A 22,500-nucleotide genomic window follows, 5' to 3' on the forward strand; every position below is an offset into this window, starting at 1 on the left:
TTTTCTTTTCTCGCAGCTCTGCCAATTGTTTGAAGGAGAGCTTTTCTACTTGGTACGGCATGCACAGACTCTAGTGATGTAGATGCCGTAGCTAGATCAACTATACCACACGGATTATCCCTACTGAAGTGCAACGGTACAAATTGAATTCTGATATTAAGGTCCGGGCAAAGTACAGTAGGATCGGCAGAGTGGTGATGTCCTACAGATCGTAACAGTTCCTCACCTTCAGTAACAGACACAGTGACCGCTCTACCCTTGCATTTCTGTACTATCTTCTCCTTACATCCCCAATAACGCCTATTTAGGTGATTCTTTTCCAAATAATAGAGGTATCCTTCGATTAATAGCATTTGTTTACCTCTTTGCGATTGAATACAAGAATACACATCTCCCAGGATTCCTGGTGCATATTCCGACGTCTCCGCCATCTTGACGTCATGTCGTACATCAATAGACAGACTTTATACTTGTTTGGGTGTTTGTTTATGACAGTGCAGCACATATAACTCTGGACATATTTAATTGTCGGTGATTTGATTGTCTATCAGTACACATTTCGTGTAACTGCAATGTCGGACATTCAGTCTCGACGTACTGGGTTTCGCCATTCAGACGCTCGCTGTTAAAGTAGACCCATATATATATATATATATATATATATATATATATATATATATATATATATATATATTGTGTGTGTGTATATGTATGTATATATAAATGTGTGTGTGTGTGTGTATATATGTATGTATATGTAAATGTGTGTGTGTGTGTGTGTGTGTGTGTGTATATGTATGTATATGTAAATGTGTGTGTATATATATATATATATATATATATATATATATGTGTATGTCTGTGTAAAATATATATTGTACGAATTGTATTTATTACAAATTTTAAAACAGTTCAATTTTGTTTTATGTTCTGCTTCATTTTTAAAATTCTATTTTTATAGTTTTTATGTACACTTATGTTTTTAAATACTGTGGCTTTAAATGCAATAGTTGTTGTCTCTTCCTGCTTTTCCCGGTTAGGGGTCGCCACAGCGCAACTCCGGTCCGCTCATGATTGGTAGTTGATTATTTGGTGCAGAGTTACCAGCCCTGATGCACAACCTTCAACGAAGGTACGCCCATTCGTGCATGTCTCCATGCATAAGACGCCCTAGCTTAGAATCAAAACGGACAGCGTCTTACTGTGAGGCAGCAATGCTATTGCAGCACCACCACCACGGTCTTTAAATGCAATAGTAATTGTATTAAGTAAGGTGTGTGTGTGTGTGTGTGTGTGTGTGTGTGTGTGTGTGTGTATATATATATATATATATATATATATATATATAATATATATCAGCTGTAATTGTTGTCAATTGTTTAATCTGATGAAGTCTGAGGGAAACTTGGACGAAAACGCATTTCTTTCTTTTTTTGTGTGGCGTTAATAAATGTGTGTTTCATCTACTTTGAGTTCAGTTTACTTCCAGCATTGATTTGTTCATTGATTTGTTACTCTTCCAGTGTACAGAATTTCATTTTTTGATTTTCAAATTTGGACTTGCTCCTTTTTGGTTATTAATATTGTGAAGTCACTTAGAACACCATTGAGAGAAGTTTTAAATATGTGGAATATTGTTTATATGACATTTTAATAAATGGTGATTTATCTCTTGAGTTGTATAACTATCTTTTAGTAGAAAATGGAAAGGTGGGTTTACTCTTTTTGGTATACCCAAATTACATAAAAATGAACCCCCTCTCCCTTTTGACCGATTATGTCAGCATCAGGTAGCATTACTGAGGGCATTTCCTTATATTTGGATGCTATTCTAAATCCGATGGTTCAGAGTTTGCCCTCTTTTTTATAGATGACTCTTGGTGGTTTTTGGATAAAATAAGAGATTTCTCTCCGAGTACAGCTAACGCAGATGGTAATGAGTTCACTATGCTACCTGTAGATGTTACATCACTTTACACTTCTATTCGTCAGATAGAAGGTGTTGAGTTTGTGGTTAATTTTTTGCAAAAATATACCACTTGGAATGAAGCTGCTATGAAATTATACCAAGCATTATTAGTACTCCTATTGGAAAATATAGTTTTTATTGAAAATAAAGCAATTAAACATTTAAAAGGTGTAGCGATGGGGACCACAGTTGCCCCATCCTTTGGAGGATTGGTTATGGGCTGGTGGGAAAAGGCTACATTACCAACTTTGTTTTTTCCTAAGATATTGTTCTAATGTAGATTTATTAATTATCTTTTTTTTCATTCTTAAAGGTACAGACATCAATTTGGCGTCCTTCTTAGAAGAATTTCATTCTAGTAGCATTTTTTTTTTACAATTTACAGTAGGGAATATTGGTAAACAAGTGTCCTTGATGTACCATTTTTTTGGAATACTGATGAAATGAGATTTTTGAGTAAAATATGTAGGAAAAAACTTATGTAAATAACTATTTGCATTATAGTTGTCAACATCCCAATTTTATGAAGAGGAATATCCCTAAGGGCCAGTATATTAGAGCATCAAGAATGGTGAGTGTGGATGAAGATTTTAATGAAGTTACATTCATCACTAATCTGTTTTTAATAGGGGTTACCCCATTAAGCTATTGGATGAAATAGCTTTAGAGAGAAAAAATAGACTATTACGAGACCCCCCCCCCATTCTAACTAGTGGTTTAATCTCAAACAATTTGAATAGTAAAAACAAGCATAGCGAATCTCTACTTAGATGTGTTTTACAGATGACAGTAGATAGTGAAAATATAAAATCAGTTATACAAAGTAATTGGAAACTAATAGCAAGTAGTAATGACTTAAATACTATTTTGGGAGATGAGCCTAAGTTTATATATAAGAAGGGTAGCACTATTAAAAGTTTGTTGCATGTAGATGAAACTTTTGTCTCGTCTCCAGTTACTAATAAAAGTAAAGGAATGTTCAAATGTTATAGTTGCAGTGCATGCAGATACATCATGGAGGAACACTTTATTAATTTAGAACTGTAAACGTATTTACAAGCACTGCACCTATGAGGAAAAAAAATACATGCAGTTAGAATAAAAGAATAAATGATTAGCAAAGCAAGCCAATCCAGTTGATTTTATTTTGTATTTGGTTTGTTTTACTGACTGACAAAGATTACAGACGAGGACAGGGTTTTATACAATTTTGAAAGATACAGCTCTTCCTGTTTAGACATACATTGTGTCCAAATTTGGTTATACATTTATTTAAAATTGCTTGTGAACAGACTATTTTAAAAGTTACTACTATAACAGGTTTATTCCTTTTACTACTATAACAGCTTTTTTCCCTTTTTAGTGACACGTACAGAGTTAGCATTCCTTTCTTTAGCTTGCTTTATCATATGTTCTTACTGCTTAATTGTCTATCACAACATTTCTAATGAGAAAGGCTATTTATTATTGTTACAGTTGCAGTTCATATTTATATTGCTGTTGAATAATTCAGAACTAATGAAAGTTTGCAACTTACAAAGTAGAACAATACAAAAGCTTTAAAAAAAAACTTCATATTAAATTCCGCAGCTTTGCAGCATGTATATGCAAGGCACAACATCTGTTCCTGTCATTCATTCTATAGATAATGTGTGAAATAGAACAATATACTTTTTCTGATTCTTTGCTGTTTATGGCATACATGTACATTTTACAAATCATGTATTTTACATTTGCATTGTTTACTACTGTGGTGGTGGTGCTGCGGTAGCATTGTCGCCTCAGTTAGATGTTGCCCGTTCAATTCTCAGAGCGTCTTCTGTGTGGCGACATGTTTGAATGGGTGTTCCTTCGTTCAAGTTTGTGCGTTAGGCCCGGCAAGCCAGCATGTAACAATCTATTGCCAGTCATGAGTGGACCGGAGTTCCACTGTGGCGACCCCTAACTGGGAAAAGCCGAAAGACACAACAACACATATAGTTAAGGAATGTTTTGATAGAAATAGAAAAGTACTGGTTAATGCATGTTTTATACAACTTCTAATAGAAGAGCCATTCCTGCTGTTATAATACATCAGTGTGTGACGCTTGTTTCAGGCTGCTGTGACTTTTTCTGTCCAGCTTCATTCTAATAGCAGGCTGAGCTGACAATTCTAAAAACCCACTGCAAAGTCTTCTAGCTAGTTTGCATCTGTTGTCTGACATTTGATTATTAGAGGAATTATTTTCAGTATAACTATTTATATTAATAATTATGCTTTGATGATAGAGAGGAATTATTCCTAAGCACTGTAGTATCTTGGCTGATATCCTTTTAGCCAGGCAATTCCATGCAGCTTTTGTGTTCATGTTTTCAGTCACTGGCATTCACATAAAAGATTGTTCACGCATGCTGCTCAGAGAAGATTTCTGTAAGCTGGTGTCCCAAAATTGCTTGAGATTCCAATACTATAACAAGAACATTATCATAAAATCATCAGTATTACTGGTAGATATAGTTGTCTGACCAGTAATGTAGTCTGTATTGCTTTATGCTCAGGCCGTGCAGCCTATTGTATAGGTATGACAACTAGAAGCGTTAGTAAACGCATAAAGGAGCATTGTTATGCAATTAAGAGCAAAGATTAAAATTGTTTGTCTTTTTCAGCTTTTCCCGGTTAGGGGTCGCCACAGCGAAACTCCGGTCCGCTAATGGTTGGCAGTTTATTTTTTACGTACCGGCTTGCCAGGCCTGATGCACAACCTTCAACGAAGATATGCCCATTCAAGCATAAGACACTATAGCTGAGAATCGAACCGGACAGCGTCTTACTGTGAGGCGACAATGCTACAGCAGCACCACCACCGCGGGTAAGAGCAAAGATTAAATTTTACATATTGCCTATGAATAGCTTTATCTTCCCATTTTCCTGTTTGCCAAAAAGCGTTTTATATTAATATCATTTAAACCAGGTAGGGCATCCGCCCTCAACCTCAGTTGGCATAATCAAAATGTACACTTCTTATATGACTGACTTAATGTCTATAAAGAGCATTATTTTAAGAGCAAAGATTAAAATAATGCTCTTTATAGACATTCTATAAAGTCAGTCATATAAGAAGTGTACATTTTCGATTTTAGAACATCTTAAAGATTTAAGAGGTGGGAATATGAAAAATAAGATAGAGAGAAAAACATTATGGCAGCTGAGGTTGTGGGCGGATGCCCACCTGGTTTAAATGATATTAATATAAAGTGCTTTTTGGTAAACAGGAAAATGGGAAGATAAAGCTATTCATAGGTAATATGTAAAAGAAAACATTAAGTATTAAAATACGGTATAAAATGCATTTAAGTTCATTAGGTTTTTGAAAACATTTTTATGAAGTATTTATTTGATTGAATTATTGGATTGTTTTATTTGATTATGTATTTGTATAAATGTACGACACAAAGATGGAAGTTTATTCTGAAGAAGTCTACTGGACGAAAATGTTGAAGTGTGTGTGTGTGTATGTGTATATATATATATATATATATATATATATATATATATGTGTGTGTGTGTGTGTGTGTATATATATATATATATATATATATATATATATGTGTGTATGTGTATCTAAATATATATAAAATACATAAACCTATATAATATATACTGGCTGAGACCCTTGCTGCCCCTATAGTGCCTTTTTTAGGCAAGGTCCAAATAACAAATTCTCCACCATAACCGGAACAGGCAAGCAAAAACTGAGGGTAATGCTACTCAATGCTTGAAGTTTAAATCTCAAAATGCACTCCTTAAAATGGAGAACATCGATATCTGTGCAGTGACTGAGACCTGGTTCAAGGCTCCAGAGAGCACCCCTGCACTACCAGGCTATAACTCGTACCACACTTTTCGGCCATGTAACCTGGACCAAAGCACCAATGGCTGAGGTGTGTCCATATTCATTAAGGATATCCACACCTCCAGGCTAGTTGCTCAGCATAATGCATCCGAGGTTATCCAAGTGCAACTAACTATGGGCAAAACTGCAGTCCAAATTGTAGCTTGCTACAGATCCCTCCACCATGCCCCAGGATTCCCACTCCTCTTTTCTTGATGTACTGGATAATATTAGGGTTCAACCAAACACCCTAATAATGGGCGACTTCAACTACCCCACCATTAACTGGGAAAACTACTCATATACCAACTCCTTAGCTCAATGCTTTCTGGAATTCATTAACTCCAATGCCCCTAGATCAGCTTATCCGCACCCCCGCCAGGGGCAACAATATCCTAGTCATTACCAACATGAGTGACCCGGTGTTCCACACCTGAAGTCAACTCCTCGTTGGTCCGATCCGACTATAAGCTTATCACCCTTGATATCCACATCCCGTCTCCCCCCCCTCCCCATTAAGGAAACCACAGAAAAAAATTCTCCAAAGCCAACTTCATGCTTCTTCAAACAGAAGTGGTGAACTTCATGACACCCATGCAGATGGACAATCCAGCTACAACTGCTGAATCCTACACAAATGCACTCTATAAGCACGTACACAAGTGCATGGATCGTGCTATCCCAAACAGAACCAAGACGCTATCCTCCAAAAAAAGGAAGCCAATCTGGTGGTCCCCTGCCATAAGCAAACTGTACAACAAAAGGAAGAAACTGTTGCAAAAAGTAAAATCCCTTGAGTGGAGGAACTCCCTGGTCAGCCTCCGTAAGAAGCTGAGATCCCTTATAAGATCCTCCAAAGCTAGCTACGAAAACAAAATCCTCACAAAATCAAAGGACAACCACAAAGCATTCTATAGCTGTCAAGAATCTAGATGGCAACACCCAGATCTGCTCCGAGTTGCAGCACAAAGGCACGGAAATTACAGAACCAACTGATATTGCCAACATCCTGGTAGATGGGTTCAGTGCTAACTTTACCCCCCTCTCACCCCATAAAGGGCCCATATCTATACAGGAAGAATGCAGAGTCCCTGTAATCACATTTATGCAGGTAAAAGCTGCACTCTCTAAAGCCAAAAACACAGCATCCATGGGGACCGGACAACATCCCAGGCTGCGTTTTACATGAACTTCAGAACTAACTGGCTCCTCGCTTAAGCACCATGTTCAGTAATAGCCTCGCATCAGGCTTTGTGCCCACTGAATGGCGCACAGCAACCGTTATCCCACTCCACAAAGGGGGAGCCACCACTGATCTCGGGAACTATCGACCTGTTAGCCTGACGAGCCTGGTCTGCAAGGTCATGGAATGTATCATCATGGAACTCGTAACCAAAGACACTGGTAACCTCCAAACTCTTGATCCCACCCAATTCTGGTTTGTGATAGGCAGATCATGCCTCCTGAACCTGATCAACTTCTTTGAGGCAGTCACCAAAGCTGTGGATGAGGGTAAGGTGGTTCACACAGCCTATCTTGACCTCACCAAGGCTTTCAACACCATCCCCCATTCTGGAATTATAGCTAAACTCACTAAACTAGGTATACATCTCTACGTCACAAGATGGGTTGCCAACTGGCTCACTGACAGAACCCACACTGTAAAAGTTGCAGACTCCAAATCCGACCTCAAAGCAGTGACAAGTGGAGTACCACAGGGTTCCGTCCTGGGACCTCTCCTGTTTGGTATCTACTTCTCTGAAGTACAGGCTAACGAAGTTCGCAGATGACTGAAAACTAGGAGCTATAGTAAAGTCCCCAAATGATGTGGACATCCTACAGAAGGACCTCACTGAGACAGATGCCTGGTGTCAGAGCCATGGCCTCAAGCTCAATGCCAAAAAGTGCAGTGTCATCCCCTTTGGTAAAAACTCTGTACCCATGAACTACCACATAGGCAGCAATTTAACACCAAATGCGTGATAAGAGACCTTGGGACCCAGGTGGACAGTAGTCTCTCCTTTGATAGTCACATTGCCACAGTAGTCAGGAAGTCCTTCTACATGGCACACCTCCATCATAAAAGGGTTCTCATCCAGGAAAAAAAGAGGTCATTGTTCCCCTCTACTCATCACTCATTAGACCCATTACAATGCCCCTTTTGGAATGTACTTCACAAGACATCTGAAGCAGCTGGAAAGGCCATAGAAGTACCTCACAAAGAGGATTACTGGCCTTAAATGCCCTACATTGACCGCCTCACAAAACTCCAGCTTTACTCTGTAGCATATCGCCTTCTCCTAGGTGATCTCTGCCTAACATATAAAGCTATGTCAAACCTACAACTGGACATGCTACACCTAAAGAAATCCCAATCCCTCTGAGCTACACACTCTAGGGACCTAAACCTTGTCACCACAATAAACAGGACATGCTGGAGGGATAGATTCCTGTCCCAGAGACTTCCTATACTCTGGAACAAGCTACTCATCTATGTCGAGCAAAGTTCTTCATTAGCACTCTTCAAGAAAAATCTTGATGAGTGGATGAGAAATAGGAAATACACCCCGGGGATCACTTCTGTCTCTCTGCTGGACAGTGGCACAGGAAAATAACTTTCTTCGGTGGCGTAAGCTATGGAACCTTGCTGGCTAGGCTTATGTACGTCCTTGGGTCGATAGCCTGGTACCTACCTATGAACCTATATATATAAATTATATATGGAAAATGACAAGGCAGTAAATGAACCGAATGAAAAAGAACACTGGCAGAAATGGTCCCAAGGAACACCTTACACAAAATATTGAGTAAAAGTAGAACTTTAATGCTAAATAATTCCAATAAAATCGATTTGAGCGCTTTTGTTAAAACAATGTTAATTTTATCAGACAAAAGTCAATATGCATACCCAATGTTTAAATACCTTTTAAAATATCTTTTTAAAACAATGTGATTGGACACAGATCCAGCTAAAACATGACTAAGATGAATGGATATAATTAACCCTTTGCTAACTGTTGCAACAACACTTCACATTTTAAAAAATATTTTTTGTTAATACTTCTAGAAATTAAATGTGTAAAAAAGCTGAATTGTTTGTACTACAGACAAAGTTGAACTATGGAAAACCTTATGATAGTGTTCTAAAAGCCAAGCTTTAAGAGTAGTACACAAACTAAAAAAAAGTTAGCACTTTTTTCTAATGGTGCTTGTGCAGGGTATTTAAATTTGTGCTATTTTTCCTTTCCAATGCTTTCAGTTTTAATACAGGAGTGATGGACGTCCTGTCATTGATGCCAGGCCATTTGTCTGCATGTAGGAGAATCTGCCATCTCAATTCTTTTTAACTGCAATTGGAGCCCCCAAGGTATCTCGTCACTAATTATAACATGGTCGATAGCCATAAAACTGAAGCTGTGGCTGTTATTTTTGTGGATGTGCCTAGCTAGTGCATTGTTCATGTTGTTTTTCCTAATGGCATAGTCATGTTCGTAGAACTTGCCCTGAATTTTCTCTCTGTTTTGCCTATTTAAAATGCTGAGCACTAGTCACATGTCGCCACATAAACAACTGCTTTGGAAGAGCAATTGTACCTCCCTTTTACTTTAAAGACCATGTCAATTAAAAACTTAATACCAGTTTTAATCTTATTTACATGATTCACACTTGTACATGCCATACCGGCTGGTTGTTAAGCGAGTGTGTCCCTTTCTAAGGAGATCTTTTAGGTTCGGACCTCTTCTGTATGTTACTGGTTTGTAGCCCAGATGTGTTATGATATCCCTATCTTCCATTAAAATGGTCCCACTTTTTACTAAAAATTGACTTCAAGCTATAAGAGTCTGAGTTGTAGGTAACTCTGAGAGATCTGGGTAAGGGGCTTGTATTTTCATCCAGTCTTTTAATCCCAATGACAGATGTACTATTGCCAGGAGTGTAGACACCATCTATGGGTTTAAAGTGACCTATTTTTCTTTTCTGCGTGACCTCATCAATGAACTCCTTAAGTAATTCAGCCGGGTAGGCTCTTCTTTCAAACTTCGATTTCAAGTTACTACACTCTACTATAAAGTCCTCTTCGCCAGAGGTCATGCAGGTAGCTCGAACAAGTTGCCCTTTTACCACTGACCTCTTTTGATATTTGGGGTGGGAGCTGGTAGAATGCAGAAAAGATTTGGAATAGGTTTCTTTTCTGTGAATTCTTGTTGGCGTACCTGCCATTAAGTGTTTCTTTGAACAAGTGTACATATAAATAGTTCATATGGGTCAAATGAATTACCCAAGTGAACCTTAAGAATGTAGTTGTAATGTTGAGGTACTGTAAAAACTCATCCAGCTCGAAAGAAGACCCCTTCCAAATTAAACTGATATCCTCATTGAACCAGAAGTACAACTTAACACTGGGATAAAATTGGGATTTGAAAACAAATCTTCCTCTGTGTGCCATGGCCATGTTCGCAAATGCCCCTCCACAAGCTGAACCCATGGCCACTCCAGTTGTTTGCAAAAAGTATGTCATTAAAAGAGAAGTAATTATCTCTTTAAGACTAATTCTAAAATTAAATTAATCTTCTCCTGATTTACTTTGTGTTCTAGTAACAAATCTCCAACCCAGTCAAGATTGGACAGTATACAAATCTTTGACATCTGTTATGACCAATATATTGTTCTTGTACTCAACTCTGTTGACCTGCTCTAAGAAAATCCAGGAATCCTTGCATACCTGTTTTTGCAGTATTTTCCTAAGCTTGTGGCCTAAATATTGAGCAGAAGCCACGGTGATGGAATCCCTGCCGTCCACTAAGGGTCTCATAGGTGGATCTAAAAGACTTTTGAGTCTTAGGGATTCCAAAACACACTGGGACTCTTGGGCTAATGATGTTTAAATAATTGTATAGGGAAAAATCTATCCTTCTCAAGAAATATGTCCGTTAGTTGGCCATAAGTTTTCTTGTATGCAGTGTTTAATTCATTTAGGACACCTGTCTGTAATTCGTGTCCAGAATAGATAACATTTTTGATGTATACATAGTAACATCCATAATTACCACCCCACTCCCTTATCAGGTTTCATAACTCTTACATCATGCTGTTGTAGCATTAACAACTGGTCACGTTCATTCTGGTTCATGTTGACAAAATTGCGTGCTTGCCTGTGTTTGTTCTTGTTTAGTGAATTTAAATTGTATAGTTCAAGCTCACATTTCTCATGCATTACCAGTTTGCGGTGTAAAGGGGGGGGGGGGGTTATAGGTGGAACTGCTAGTGTTAATGTTGGTCTGCAACATAGTATCTTGCATTAAACACAAATTCAATTTTCTTAAATACATTTTTTAAATCTGTTAATGTGTCTACAACATTGAACTTTTTAGTAGATGCAAAAGTCATTCCCTTGTAGAGCGGCCATAGCCTCATCTATACATAACTTAGAATAATTATACACTGCAAAATCTTTCTGGTTATTATAAATCACTGTACATGCATTGATACTGTTCTAAATGATCATTCAGTTCTCGAATTTCCATTAACAGGAAATTCAGTACTGGTATCATTTAACTAAGGGAAGATCTAAGTCTTGTTTTTCGGCCTGGCTCCCTGAAACCCCAAAGGGTGAAACCCCGCCTGGGGCTGTTGCCTGTTATTGTAATAGCCTTTGTTTTTTATTTTCTCACTCCTCCTTAATTTCGGATATTCACCATCGTAGTTTAAAACTACTTCATAAGACCTTTCAAACCTAGGTTTGTTGCTGTTCATTAAATCAAGGGGGAGAGGAGATGGGTTTCTGCCCTCCTCGGATGGACTCTTAGGTTTCCTATACGAACCAGGAGGTTTTGGATAGGCAGTACTGTTCGCATAATCAATGATACCCCTATCCAATTTACTCAACTTTCCAACCTTTAACTTTGTAATATGTTGATCAATGCTTTTAACAATTCTGTAATGTTAAAATTTCATGCTATGATATTCTTTGTCCTCACGAATAACTTTGTCCATTATAGCAAGTTCATCAAACAAAAGGGCTAGTTCATTATTGTTGTGCTTTAGCAAAAGGTCTAAAAGTTCCAAGACACATCTGTCAAAAAGTTTGATTAAATCACTGTACTGGGCTGGATCATGTTGTAGCCCTGTAGGAAAACGCCATACCCTTAAACCTTTGGGAACCACTTTCAATCTTGTGCATTCCCTCAGGTAGGCGTTTTCAAGTTGAAGCTTTTTGAAAAGGGAAAGTTTAGAATCAAATTCTGTAAGCTTACCTTCTAAAGGAGCGTTTTGTTTTGTTCTGTGTTATTTTTAAATGATATTCCTGCCTGCAACCATTCCTGGAGCTGGGGAATGTTTTTAGTTAATCATCCATGCTGACCATTCTGTCCTGCTGCTATTTGAAAGCTCCTACTTTCGGTTTGTGCTGTATGAAGTTGGGGAATGATCCTAATTGGTCCTCGATCTTGATCGTTCGGTCCTGCTGCTGTTTCAAAGCTCCTGCTTTCAGTTTGCGTAATTTCCGGTGCATGCAAACTGGTTTGATTTCCCTCTGCAGACTCGTCCAAAATTGAAGCCGAAGGTAGACATTGTGGGGTGTTAAAATTAGTCTATTCGCTGGTTTCTCCTTTTAGATCAGCATGCTGAGTAGTGTAGGCTTAGTTAGTAAGACCTACATACTGATAAAGGTGACCCATATGTTGGGTAAGCTGCAAGATGTTTTTAATTTAGTTTGTGTACTATTCTTAAAGCTTTGCTTTTAGAAACCCTATCATAAGGTTTTCAATAGTTCAACTTTGTCTTTAGTAAAAACAATTCAGTTTTTTTACAGATTTAATTTCTAGAAGTATTCACAGTACATATTTTTTAAATGTGAAGTGTTGCAACAGTTAGCAAAGGGTTAATTATATCAATTCATCTTACTGATGTTTTAGCTGGTTCTCTGTGTCCAATCAGATTGTTTTAAAAGGTGTTTAAACATTGGATATGCATATTGACTTTTGTCTGATGAAGTTAACATTGTTTTAACGAAAGCACTCACATCGATTATTGGAATTATTTAGCGTTAAAGTCCTGCTTTTACTCAACATTTTGTGTCCGGTGTTTCTCGAGACTCTTTCTGCCAGTGTTCTTTTTCATATAAATGTTATGCTTTTATACATTTTTTATATATATATATATATATATATATATATATATATATATATATATATATAATTTTTTTTTTTATATATATTCGTACTTGCGTATTATCGCCACCAGATATTCGCGGTTGTGACTCATAAAGATCTTGAAATATTGTCATTAATGTTGGAGAAATGTGGAGTAACTTGTGTCCATATACTATATTATCTGTAGTGATGCCAATAACATTGATAAAAACATGCTGCTCATCTTTCTTTCTGCACTTCACTGGCAGCATTTACCTTCTTTCAAATCCGCCTGCTGCGTGGTTCTTTCTCGGGGCAGCACATGTTGTGAAACAAATGTGATGTGCAATTATTTCAACCTGCATGCTTTATTGTATTGACCTGGAAATTGGTGTTGAGACAAGCCGAGCAAGTATACAATGTAAAGTTATGTGTATTGCTAAAAACATTGGTCTGCAATCACAAGCACTTTTCAGGTACTATGAAATGGTAACACATGGCTCTGCTGACTGCCTGCAATGCTTGTTGTTTTCAATTACTGACTGCAGTGCTCGGTGATTTAGGGCAAAAACATTTTATGAAGGACAAGAGAAGTAAAATCCGTGGAGTGTGGGAAACTTCCCTTTTCACGGATAACATTGTACGCTTTTACAGACAAGACACGGCAGGAGAATAACTGCCTAATTGCACCATGACCACTGAAAAGGTATGCTAACCTCAAATATATGCTGAGCTGTGGAAAGTCTCAATACAAAAGTAAGGAAACCCTAACAGTCCTGAAAGTCAGTCCAACAAGTACGAGTCGTGGTCTCTTGGTATATGTAATTCTGATGAACAATGACTTTTGTCCTAACAGTAAGGACTTTCGTGTAGTACCACCTATTTTCATTTCACTTCACCGACAGTTAAGGTCGGTAATACGCGATAAACAGGAACAGGAATTTTGCTGTTATTCTAGGTCCTGCTGCCTAGACAGTATGAAACAATAGTACTTAAACTTTAATAACCCTTCTCTGTATTACATACACTTGCTGTCCGAGAACAGTCACACTAACGCCTCCGTAAAAATCTGGTTGCGATAATACGCAAGTACTATATATATATATATATATATATATATATATATATATATATATATTGTGTGTGTGTGTGCATTTTTTATGTATGTTTTTTTATATATTTTATATATGTATATGTTTTAGATATATAATGTCAAAAACAGTTGAACAAAACTGTTTATAAGTAAATTGCTGTTCTGTATGTTATCAAGTGGTGGACTACCTGTTGGAAAATGCTGTTCTCTGAAGTCACTTCAGAAGGACTGGGCTATTGTCTGTGTTGGTGACATTTGTGCATTGGCCACTGGTGGTGAGTCACACTTCCACCAAACATTGCTTGGTGTGAGATTCCAGGAGTTACTGCTCCTCTGGCATCTAGATGCTTCAGGACTCTGCTTTCTGATAATTTAATATTTAGCCTTTCCCTGTGTCTTGATTCACTTGTGCTATCTAATTATTGTGCATTACTTGTATTTCTGTGGAGCTTTTCTCCCCGGGCCTCTGCTGTAAATGGGTTTCTGGCCCAGTCGGACCTTCCTGGTAAACTAATGTAAATAAACTCTGAATGGGTGTTCCCATGTATAGGAAGTAGAGAAAATGTTTGGATTACTTCACACTGGGGATATTGGAAGAATAGCAACAGCCAGTGTAGTAGGCCCCGAAACTGGTCATGTAATATGGCAAGTTCATTTGTTTTATCTACCTAAAGTAAAGATTCCATTTTTGTGTGCCTTATTCTGACTTTTCTCACCTGTGTTGACAGTCTCTAGTTTTAAGGCTGACAATTTTTATGTAACTTTGTGTAGTTCCTACAAGCTACAGTGATTTATGGGGATATAAAATATTGTGTTGATTTATTTGCTGGTTTGAATTCATGTCTGCTAGTCTAAATCTAGAAGTTGTATATGTTGCTGAACTCAGTTTGTGCAGAATATTTTTAAATATCGATTTTCCAATGAACGTTTTTGCGTGTTTGAATTTTCTTCTTACTGAGAAAAATGCCCCGTCTTAGTATTTAGAAAAAATATAATGCTGTACCTAACAAGCATTTGCGCTGTAGCTTTTGTAACCCTTGGGCTGAGTTAGACCCACGTTTATCTTTATCTGGATGACTGCTTTATCTAGGGATGTTCAAGGAAAAGTCAGATTTTCTACTTTTAACAGAAAATCATTTATGGGTCCTACTTGGATATATGGTTCAGCAGAGTCTTTCTTTTTGACAGATGAGAGCATGCAGAATTGGGTGCCCTTGTTTAGGTGACAGTCATATCACTCGGTGTCACGATTATGCTAAATGATAAACTGCATATGAAGAGATGTTAACATTTGTCTGTGGCAGTTGGCATACCAGTGGACTGAGTTGCATTTGGTTTTGGTTCTAGTTAGACTTGCGTCCACCAAGCTGAATTTTATCAGGCATTGTTTTTTTTTTCCCTCAAATACAAGTGCTGACAGCTGATGCTAGTGACTTGAGCTGGTGTTACACCTGGATTTTTGTCTGGTCCTGTGTTTCAAGACCATTTTACAGACCGAGCTAAGCTTTGGTCCACCAGAAGTACCGGCTATTACTTAGCCTGTTAGTGCTTTCAAAGTTGTCTTTTTCCAAATGGTTTTATAGTTTGCTTGTGAATCATAAGCTAAGCAACACAAAGATAACACCAGTTTTGCAGACTGGTCATGTGGCTAACATAGTTAATGCGGTCTCTGAATCTTTGGAAACATTTGTTGCTGTTAATTTTTAAGGGGGAAAAAAACAGTGATGGGTGCAAAGAAGAGATTAAAGAGACCAACCAATGAGGGGAAGCTAAATTTAGTGATGATCCAATTTGTCTAATTTGCTTGAGCAGTGCCAAAATAGGATTTCTTTGTTTTCTGAGGACAGTGGTCTATTTCATAGTTCTGAATGGGACATCAGATCACTGCCTCACATTGCAGCAAAATATTCTGTATATATACCCAGCACTCACTCTACTGAATAAAACTAAAAAAAAAGACTTCAAGTAATTATAATTGGGCGTCATTAATGAGGAGCATCTGCCTTTGATCCCTGCTATCAGATAAAGAATGGTTTCTGGTAGTTTATTTCGGGAAAGGTTTTCTGATGCAGCAGAAAGCACAGGAATTCCAGTGTTGCCTGCTGCATTTTCATCTTCTAGGCTGAAGTTTTGTTGCTTAATTGGAAACTTTTCTTTCTCCCTTTGGTTAGGTAGTAAAGAAGCATTCTTAAATGACAAACTTTTTTATTTAAAAGAAGAGATTATTTGGTTTAATTAATTTTCCTTGTTTCATTAGACTAATTAACTTGACTACCAGTCACACTTAAGGGCTTTCTTTAAAGTATACTGCTCTGAATTGTCTACATGAACTCCTTCAAAGACTACCCTTGTCTCTTCAGCCTGAATTTCATATGATGTCCTTCCTCATCACTGTTGCAATATTCTTTACTCTTGGGATTTCCTGCTGAGGATAGCTGAAGATCCTGCCAGCCTTTTAATCTTCCAGGCATTGTACATCAGACATATATCCTACGGGCAAGGCATGAAGTACATATGTGATGTACAGATGCCGATTCCTCGGAACTACTTTGCCACCAATCCAAATGCTACCTCTAAATTTGGTCTGTATGCCGTTCATAGTTGGTTCATTTACATAGGCTTCTAAACGTGCGCCATTGGGATTCCTCCCCCCCCCCTTCTCATAGTTTATTTTCTTATCATCCAGAAAGTGAAAATGAGTATGGGTGGCAGATTCCCCATAAAAATAGACATGAGAAATCCCCCTGGGTGCCACACACAACCATACTCCGTGTGAGATTTGTCAGGTGTTTGTCCCTAAGACACGGTGCAGTTGTATGCTATCCCTCTCTATTTAGAAAACCAATGTCTAAAGTAATTGGTTCAGGGTACCATGGCCGAATCCACCACTTAAGAGAAAAGCCAAAAAGGCATGTACTATTCTGCTGTTCTAGCCTTCACTGGACATCTCTTTTGGGTTGGTGACGAACCAGAGGACTGTGTGGTGCCAATATCAGTTTCCTTTGTAGCAACGCAGTTGGAGGTCAGTGCAGATCTATCTACCAAGACATCTACTGAGGCTGTACATAGTTCGGGCAGATGTAGAGGGGGGAGCCATGGCCGATTTTTTTATATCTGAGGGGATTGGGTGGATTCCCAAATATTAGTTAGGGAAGTGGTCCCTGAAACCCTCATCAAATCTAGGCAGGGGTCTGAACCGCCTAGATTTGTTAAAGCTGATGCTCTTTTAAGCTTCTGTGGCTAAGGATCCTCTCAGAGTTTCAGGATTTTACTTGGGCTGTTCAATGTCCTTATGGCTGTGAAACCCTCACAAGGGTTGCCTGTCCCTGTTCATGCTTCCTGGCCTTCCAGAAGTCAAGAGTTGGATTCTGGTGAAAAGTCTTTGACATATTCCTCCCAGATCCAATCTCCTCTTGTTTTGGAAACTGAAGAAGATTCACTAACCTCCGATTCTTTCCTTTGAAGAACTACCTTTTGTGGGGATACTGTGGTCTTCATAATAGAACACTTTAAGGCTTCTGATGCTCAAGAGAAATGATATGAACTCTTGCAAATGGAATCATCCAGACCTTCTGCTGTCCCTCCTGTTTTAGCTGCTCTTTTGATACATTTTCTGGAGCTTCTCAGGCTCCTGGCTGTCAACCTCTGGACCCTAAGAAGCTAGACAGATTTTATAAAATCACTGACTAGCACAAGCTTTTGTACAAAAGTTCTTCATCTGATCCTGCTGTTTCCATGTCCACAGATAAGCCATCCAAGCTGCTATCCTCTTCCAAGCTTTTACCTTCTGACAAGAGCAGCCGTGCTATGGAGAGTTATTGGGGGGGGGGTACTTCTCTGACTTTGACCTTCAGGGCCATTATTTATCAGGCTCACCTGACTAGATATGTCTTGGTTCTTCTCTCCCAGCTTAGGGGGGAGTTTGACTGATATGCCTGATTCGGATAGTAAGACTTCAGCCTTTTCTTATTTGAGTTCTGCCTTTCAGGTGGGTCACCATTCTGTTAAATGCAGTTGTGATTCTGCTTCTAGGGCAGTTGCATCTGGATCTTTCATGAGGAGATGTTTGCACCTTCAAGCCTTTACTGAAGACATTAAGGCCAAACTTTGATTCCCTCTTAGACAACCAGAATCTCTCTAGTACAACTGCTGCAGAATTGTGTAAAACCCTTCAGGATAAGGGAAAAGCGTATGCAGAACCTGAAGCAAATCTTTGTTTCCCCTGTCCCAAAGTCCCACAGGAATTATCTTTCTGAATCTACTTTTTGTCTGTAGGCAGCCTAGACAGCCTGCTTGAAGCAAGAAGGATCCTAAACTAATTTTCCCAGGCAAAGCCAACTCAGAGTTATGGGGGCCCAAAACCTTCTTGTTCTGACAAATTTGCCTCGATCTGACATCCAGGTTCCCCTCCCCCTCAGTCATATTCCTTTGTCAGGCTGATTGATTTTTTTTCCTGTTTGGCAACAAATAACCACGGATGTTTGGGTACTCTGCATTATCCAAAATATTTATTTTATGGCTTGTAAGTCCCTTTCTCAATTCTCCGGCCTTTCTCGGCCACCTCCTTGCCAGTTCCCTTATTTTCCTTTGGTTCTGCAGGATCTGGTGGAACAGTGAACAGTCCAACCTCTTTCCTTGAATTAGCAGGGACCAGTTTTTTTCCCCAGAATGTTTGTTTCTGGTTCCCAAGAAGGAGGAGTCATGGAGACCCATTCTAGAACAGTCTTTTCTCAACATCTTTCTCAAAGTCTCTTCTTCCAGGGTGTTGTCTATTGCTTCCTCAGGACTTTCTGGTTTCTCTGGATTTCTGTTCATCCTGTTTTCAGGAAGTTCTTGCGTTTCTCTGTTTCTTCTCATGGTCAGTTCTCTGCTTTGCCTTTTAGCTTTTCTACAGCTGTAAGGGTCTTTACCGAATGTCTGGCTGCTTTGGTAGCCTTCTGCAGACTTCAGGGAATTTAAATATTCCCTTATTTGGATGATCTTTTAATTCAAGCCACCCTCAACAGCTCCTGCTTCAGAATCTATACTTCACTATGCTTCTTTTGGGCAGTGTGGGGTTCACTGTCAATCTAAGAAGTCTATGTTGACTCCCTCTCAGGGCCATGTGTTTTCTTGGTTGTAGAATTCTGACTCTTCCAATATTAGCTCGTCTCCCACCTTCCAAAGTCATCTCTTTGGCTGCTTATTTCCAGTCTCCTCTTCCTCTTTCAGTTCTTCCTGCAAGAAAATTTCTCCAGGCTCTGGGTTACATGGCATTCACTATCCCATTGCTCCTTTTTGCCAAACTCCAAGTGAGGAAATTTCAGTGGTATCTCATGACTGTATGTTTAGCTCCAGCACTGCCACCGTGTGGACTACCTGGTTCCTATCTTACCTTGTCTCAAGCTTGGGCATCACTAATGGATTAATCAGATTTCCTTGAATCCAGGTCTGCCTTTCAGGTTCCCCTCCCTTTTCAGGAGCTGTACATAAATGCTTCTGATCATGGTTGGTGACATTCCTCCAACAATAAGTCCCAGGATCTTTGGTTCCATCAGCAACTGACAGTCCATATCACCATATCATCATAAAGGAGATGAGTCTCTACTACTAGCTCTCCAGGCCTCTCATTCTCTCTGACGTACTTTGCCTAGCAGGTGTAAAGGCTTTGGTTTGCCGGCTGGAGGCTTGGCTATCCTTGGCAGGATATCAAGAATACTGCAGTAATGAGAAGTACGATATCTGGTTGGTAAGATCTTGCACAAATGTACTTTTTTCTTGTAGGGATTTTCACCCTAGTCCATATGAAAGCAGTTGTATTGTTTGTCATTTTTAATCTGTTTTAGAAGTAATGACAAAACCATCCTTAAGTTTTTTTAATTTCTGTTTCTTTGAATTTTTTTTAACTTGGAAAACTTTTTAATATGTCAGTTTTATTAGCAAGGAAGATGTCAGAGTTGCAGGCTGTTTTGTACTCTGGCTAAGTTAGTCTTTTTGCTAACACTACTTTTTACCTTGGGTCGCAATGGGCAGTGCATGTAAGATGTGACTGCCTTCTTTTTCATTCTGTTTTTTTGGAATCCATGTGAGTCCTGCTTACACCTTGTGCATCCTTTGAGAAAGAATTAAAAAGTCAGATCAACCATTGGTTTAATTTCCTTTGAGCACTTTGTATGTGGTGGAACAGACCATTTCAGTCTGGTTCACTGGCACTAATGGTTTCTTTTAAATCTCAGAGTAAGACTTTCAGGTATCCGTCATATCACATTACATGAAATGTATTACTGCCTTTTCAGCTTTTTTCAAGATGCATCATTGGTAGATATGTGTATAGGCCATCCAGTCCCCAGAGTAGACTTTTCACTAGGTATTGCAAGCTACATTGTGTGGTCATTGAGGTATTACAAGCTATGTTATATGGTCATCCAGGTAATGATTGCTGGGCCTTCCACCCAGCCTGCAGATTTCTAGGTTGATGTTTTCCCTCAGTCAAATGACTGTGAAGCTGTAACGAGATGAAACATACTCATAAGTTTGTGGTACTCCAAACAATGGATGACCGAATCCCCTCACATCTACACCTATTAAAGTCATATACTGTTATAAGTGGTCCAGTGTTAGCTTTGCCTTGGTGGGGCAGACTGCTTTGTAACATCACTACGCAGCTGGTTTAACAGCAATGCAAAGAACGAGCTTTAGCATAGCAATGGATTTATGGTAGTTGAAGTTGTGTATTTCATTATTTGACTACAAAGTATTGCACATGGGTAAGTCAATGACCTTTTATGGTTCCCGTGCATGCATCCTAGAACACCTTAGGAGAGATGCAGCCTCACAATTAGCCACTTAGCTAGATGGAATAGCAATGACTACCTTGTAAAGCACTCTTATTTTGAATACTGTTTAGGGGAATCCATACGTAATTCTTGTCCTTTCTAGAACCTTTATTTTTTCCAGGGGTCATGCTTTCTCATCTCCTTGGGCTCAAAATTATTGTTTGTGCACTGAGTGAGTGACCCAGCCAGCCACTCGCGGAGGGCTTGTAATACACAGTTTTTGGCAAAAAAAATAAGTCTCCATATTAATTAAGTTAATGATTGCAAAGATGCTGCATAATTTATCAGTCTGTGATTATGGCAAGTACCTCAGATAGTTGTACTTTTTTCTGAAATGGTTTATTTTCCTGGTATGATTTTTCTGGCCCAGCAAAAGTTGAGTAGATAGCATTCATTTCAGTGCACACCAAGATTCTTCCATGCAGTATACAAAAGTTAATGTTTTTAATTGTGCTGTGCCACTTCATTATTTGCTGTTGCTGCTCTTGTTCAGCTGAATTTTACATTTACTGATTTATCAGCAGGCTGTGCACTAGCTGGCAGAACGTTGTTTCACTGATGAACTAAATTGTTGAACAGTATTAAAATGAAATAGAGGTGTTTCACTCTGCCGTAAGAACTAGTTCAGATGTTTGAATTTTTTCCTTATTGTAGACCTTGCTAATTTCACTGCATCATGATTTTCTTAAATAGCATGTGTCTTCTGTCGCCTGAGTGATGACTGCCCAGACAAATATGGTGAAAAGATGATTTTTGAAGAGTATAAGCTCACTCTTCATTATTGTTGCTTGGTAAGTTTTGTATTGCATTAAACCACTATGTGGTCTACTTTATGACCTGCTAATACTGTGTGTGGATTTTTTATGACAGAAATCATGTTTTAGTGTAGTGGCATTACAAAGCAAGTGATGCAGCTTTTTTTCATTTAGAATATAATACAGCAAGGATACTTGTCCAGGAGGAGAAAAAATGGGACTTGGGGGAACAATACATGCAGAATAACATTTTGGAGGCGGAATGGGGTTTAAAAGAAGGCAGGATTTGAATGATCTGTGTAATGTTTGACAATGGCTGGATTGATTATAGGTGATTAATGTTTGCAACTAAAAATGTCTTTTTTCATTTATATAAATGTATGGTTGCTTATATCATAAGTGATAATTTAATAAAGATGTTTCTTGTTTAAAAAAAAGTTTTTTTTTACATAATACAAGCAGAATTCTACAATTCAAATTTGAAAGGGATGGTGATTAAGCAGTGAAGTAATTCAAGAAATAAGGAATGAATGGGATTTGGATGCAGATCCTTAAGGAAAATAATATTCTGTGACCTGTTTTCCTTAAGTGTCAATTAGACTAAGAACGAAGCCAACATGGGGATAGAGAAAGATTCTCCTGGTAGGAATGACTGCAATTAGGGGTGCTAAGAATAAGCAAGAGGGTCTGGAATTTACTGTAGGAAGCTGGAAAAGGATGCAAAGTCTTGGGAACAAATAGAGAGGGAAAGATGGACTGTGAAGAGGCCAAATAAGACATTTGGATTGTAGGCTAGTGATTGCCTTCCCTATCAGGGGTTGATATCAGAGTATAGGCAAAGAAAGGAATAGGAATTCTAAATTACA

The 22,500-nt window shown here is 38.5% G+C and overlaps 1 protein-coding gene across 6 annotated transcripts in view; it reads left to right on the top strand.

Annotated features, from left to right (window-relative positions):
• The window catches only part of G2E3 (G2/M-phase specific E3 ubiquitin protein ligase), a 1,254,036-nt gene that overhangs the window by 70,999 nt on the left and 1,160,537 nt on the right, over window positions 1-22,500 (top strand). For 4 of the 6 annotated variants that reach the window (XM_044073806.1, XM_044073803.1, XM_044073801.1 and 1 more), the window contains exon 3: window positions 21,573-21,670. The exons of the other annotated variants lie outside the window; for them this stretch is intronic. In XM_044073806.1, coding sequence (XP_043929741.1) covers window positions 21,573-21,670 — 98 coding nt within the window. The remainder of the gene's footprint in view (window positions 1-21,572; window positions 21,671-22,500) is intronic. 6 annotated transcript variants of the gene reach the window in all.

This window comes from Protopterus annectens, chromosome 6.part0, assembly GCF_019279795.1.
Source record: "Protopterus annectens isolate FY-2018-M chromosome 6.part0, PAN1.0, whole genome shotgun sequence".
NCBI classification, from domain to species: domain Eukaryota; kingdom Metazoa; phylum Chordata; order Ceratodontiformes; family Protopteridae; genus Protopterus; species Protopterus annectens.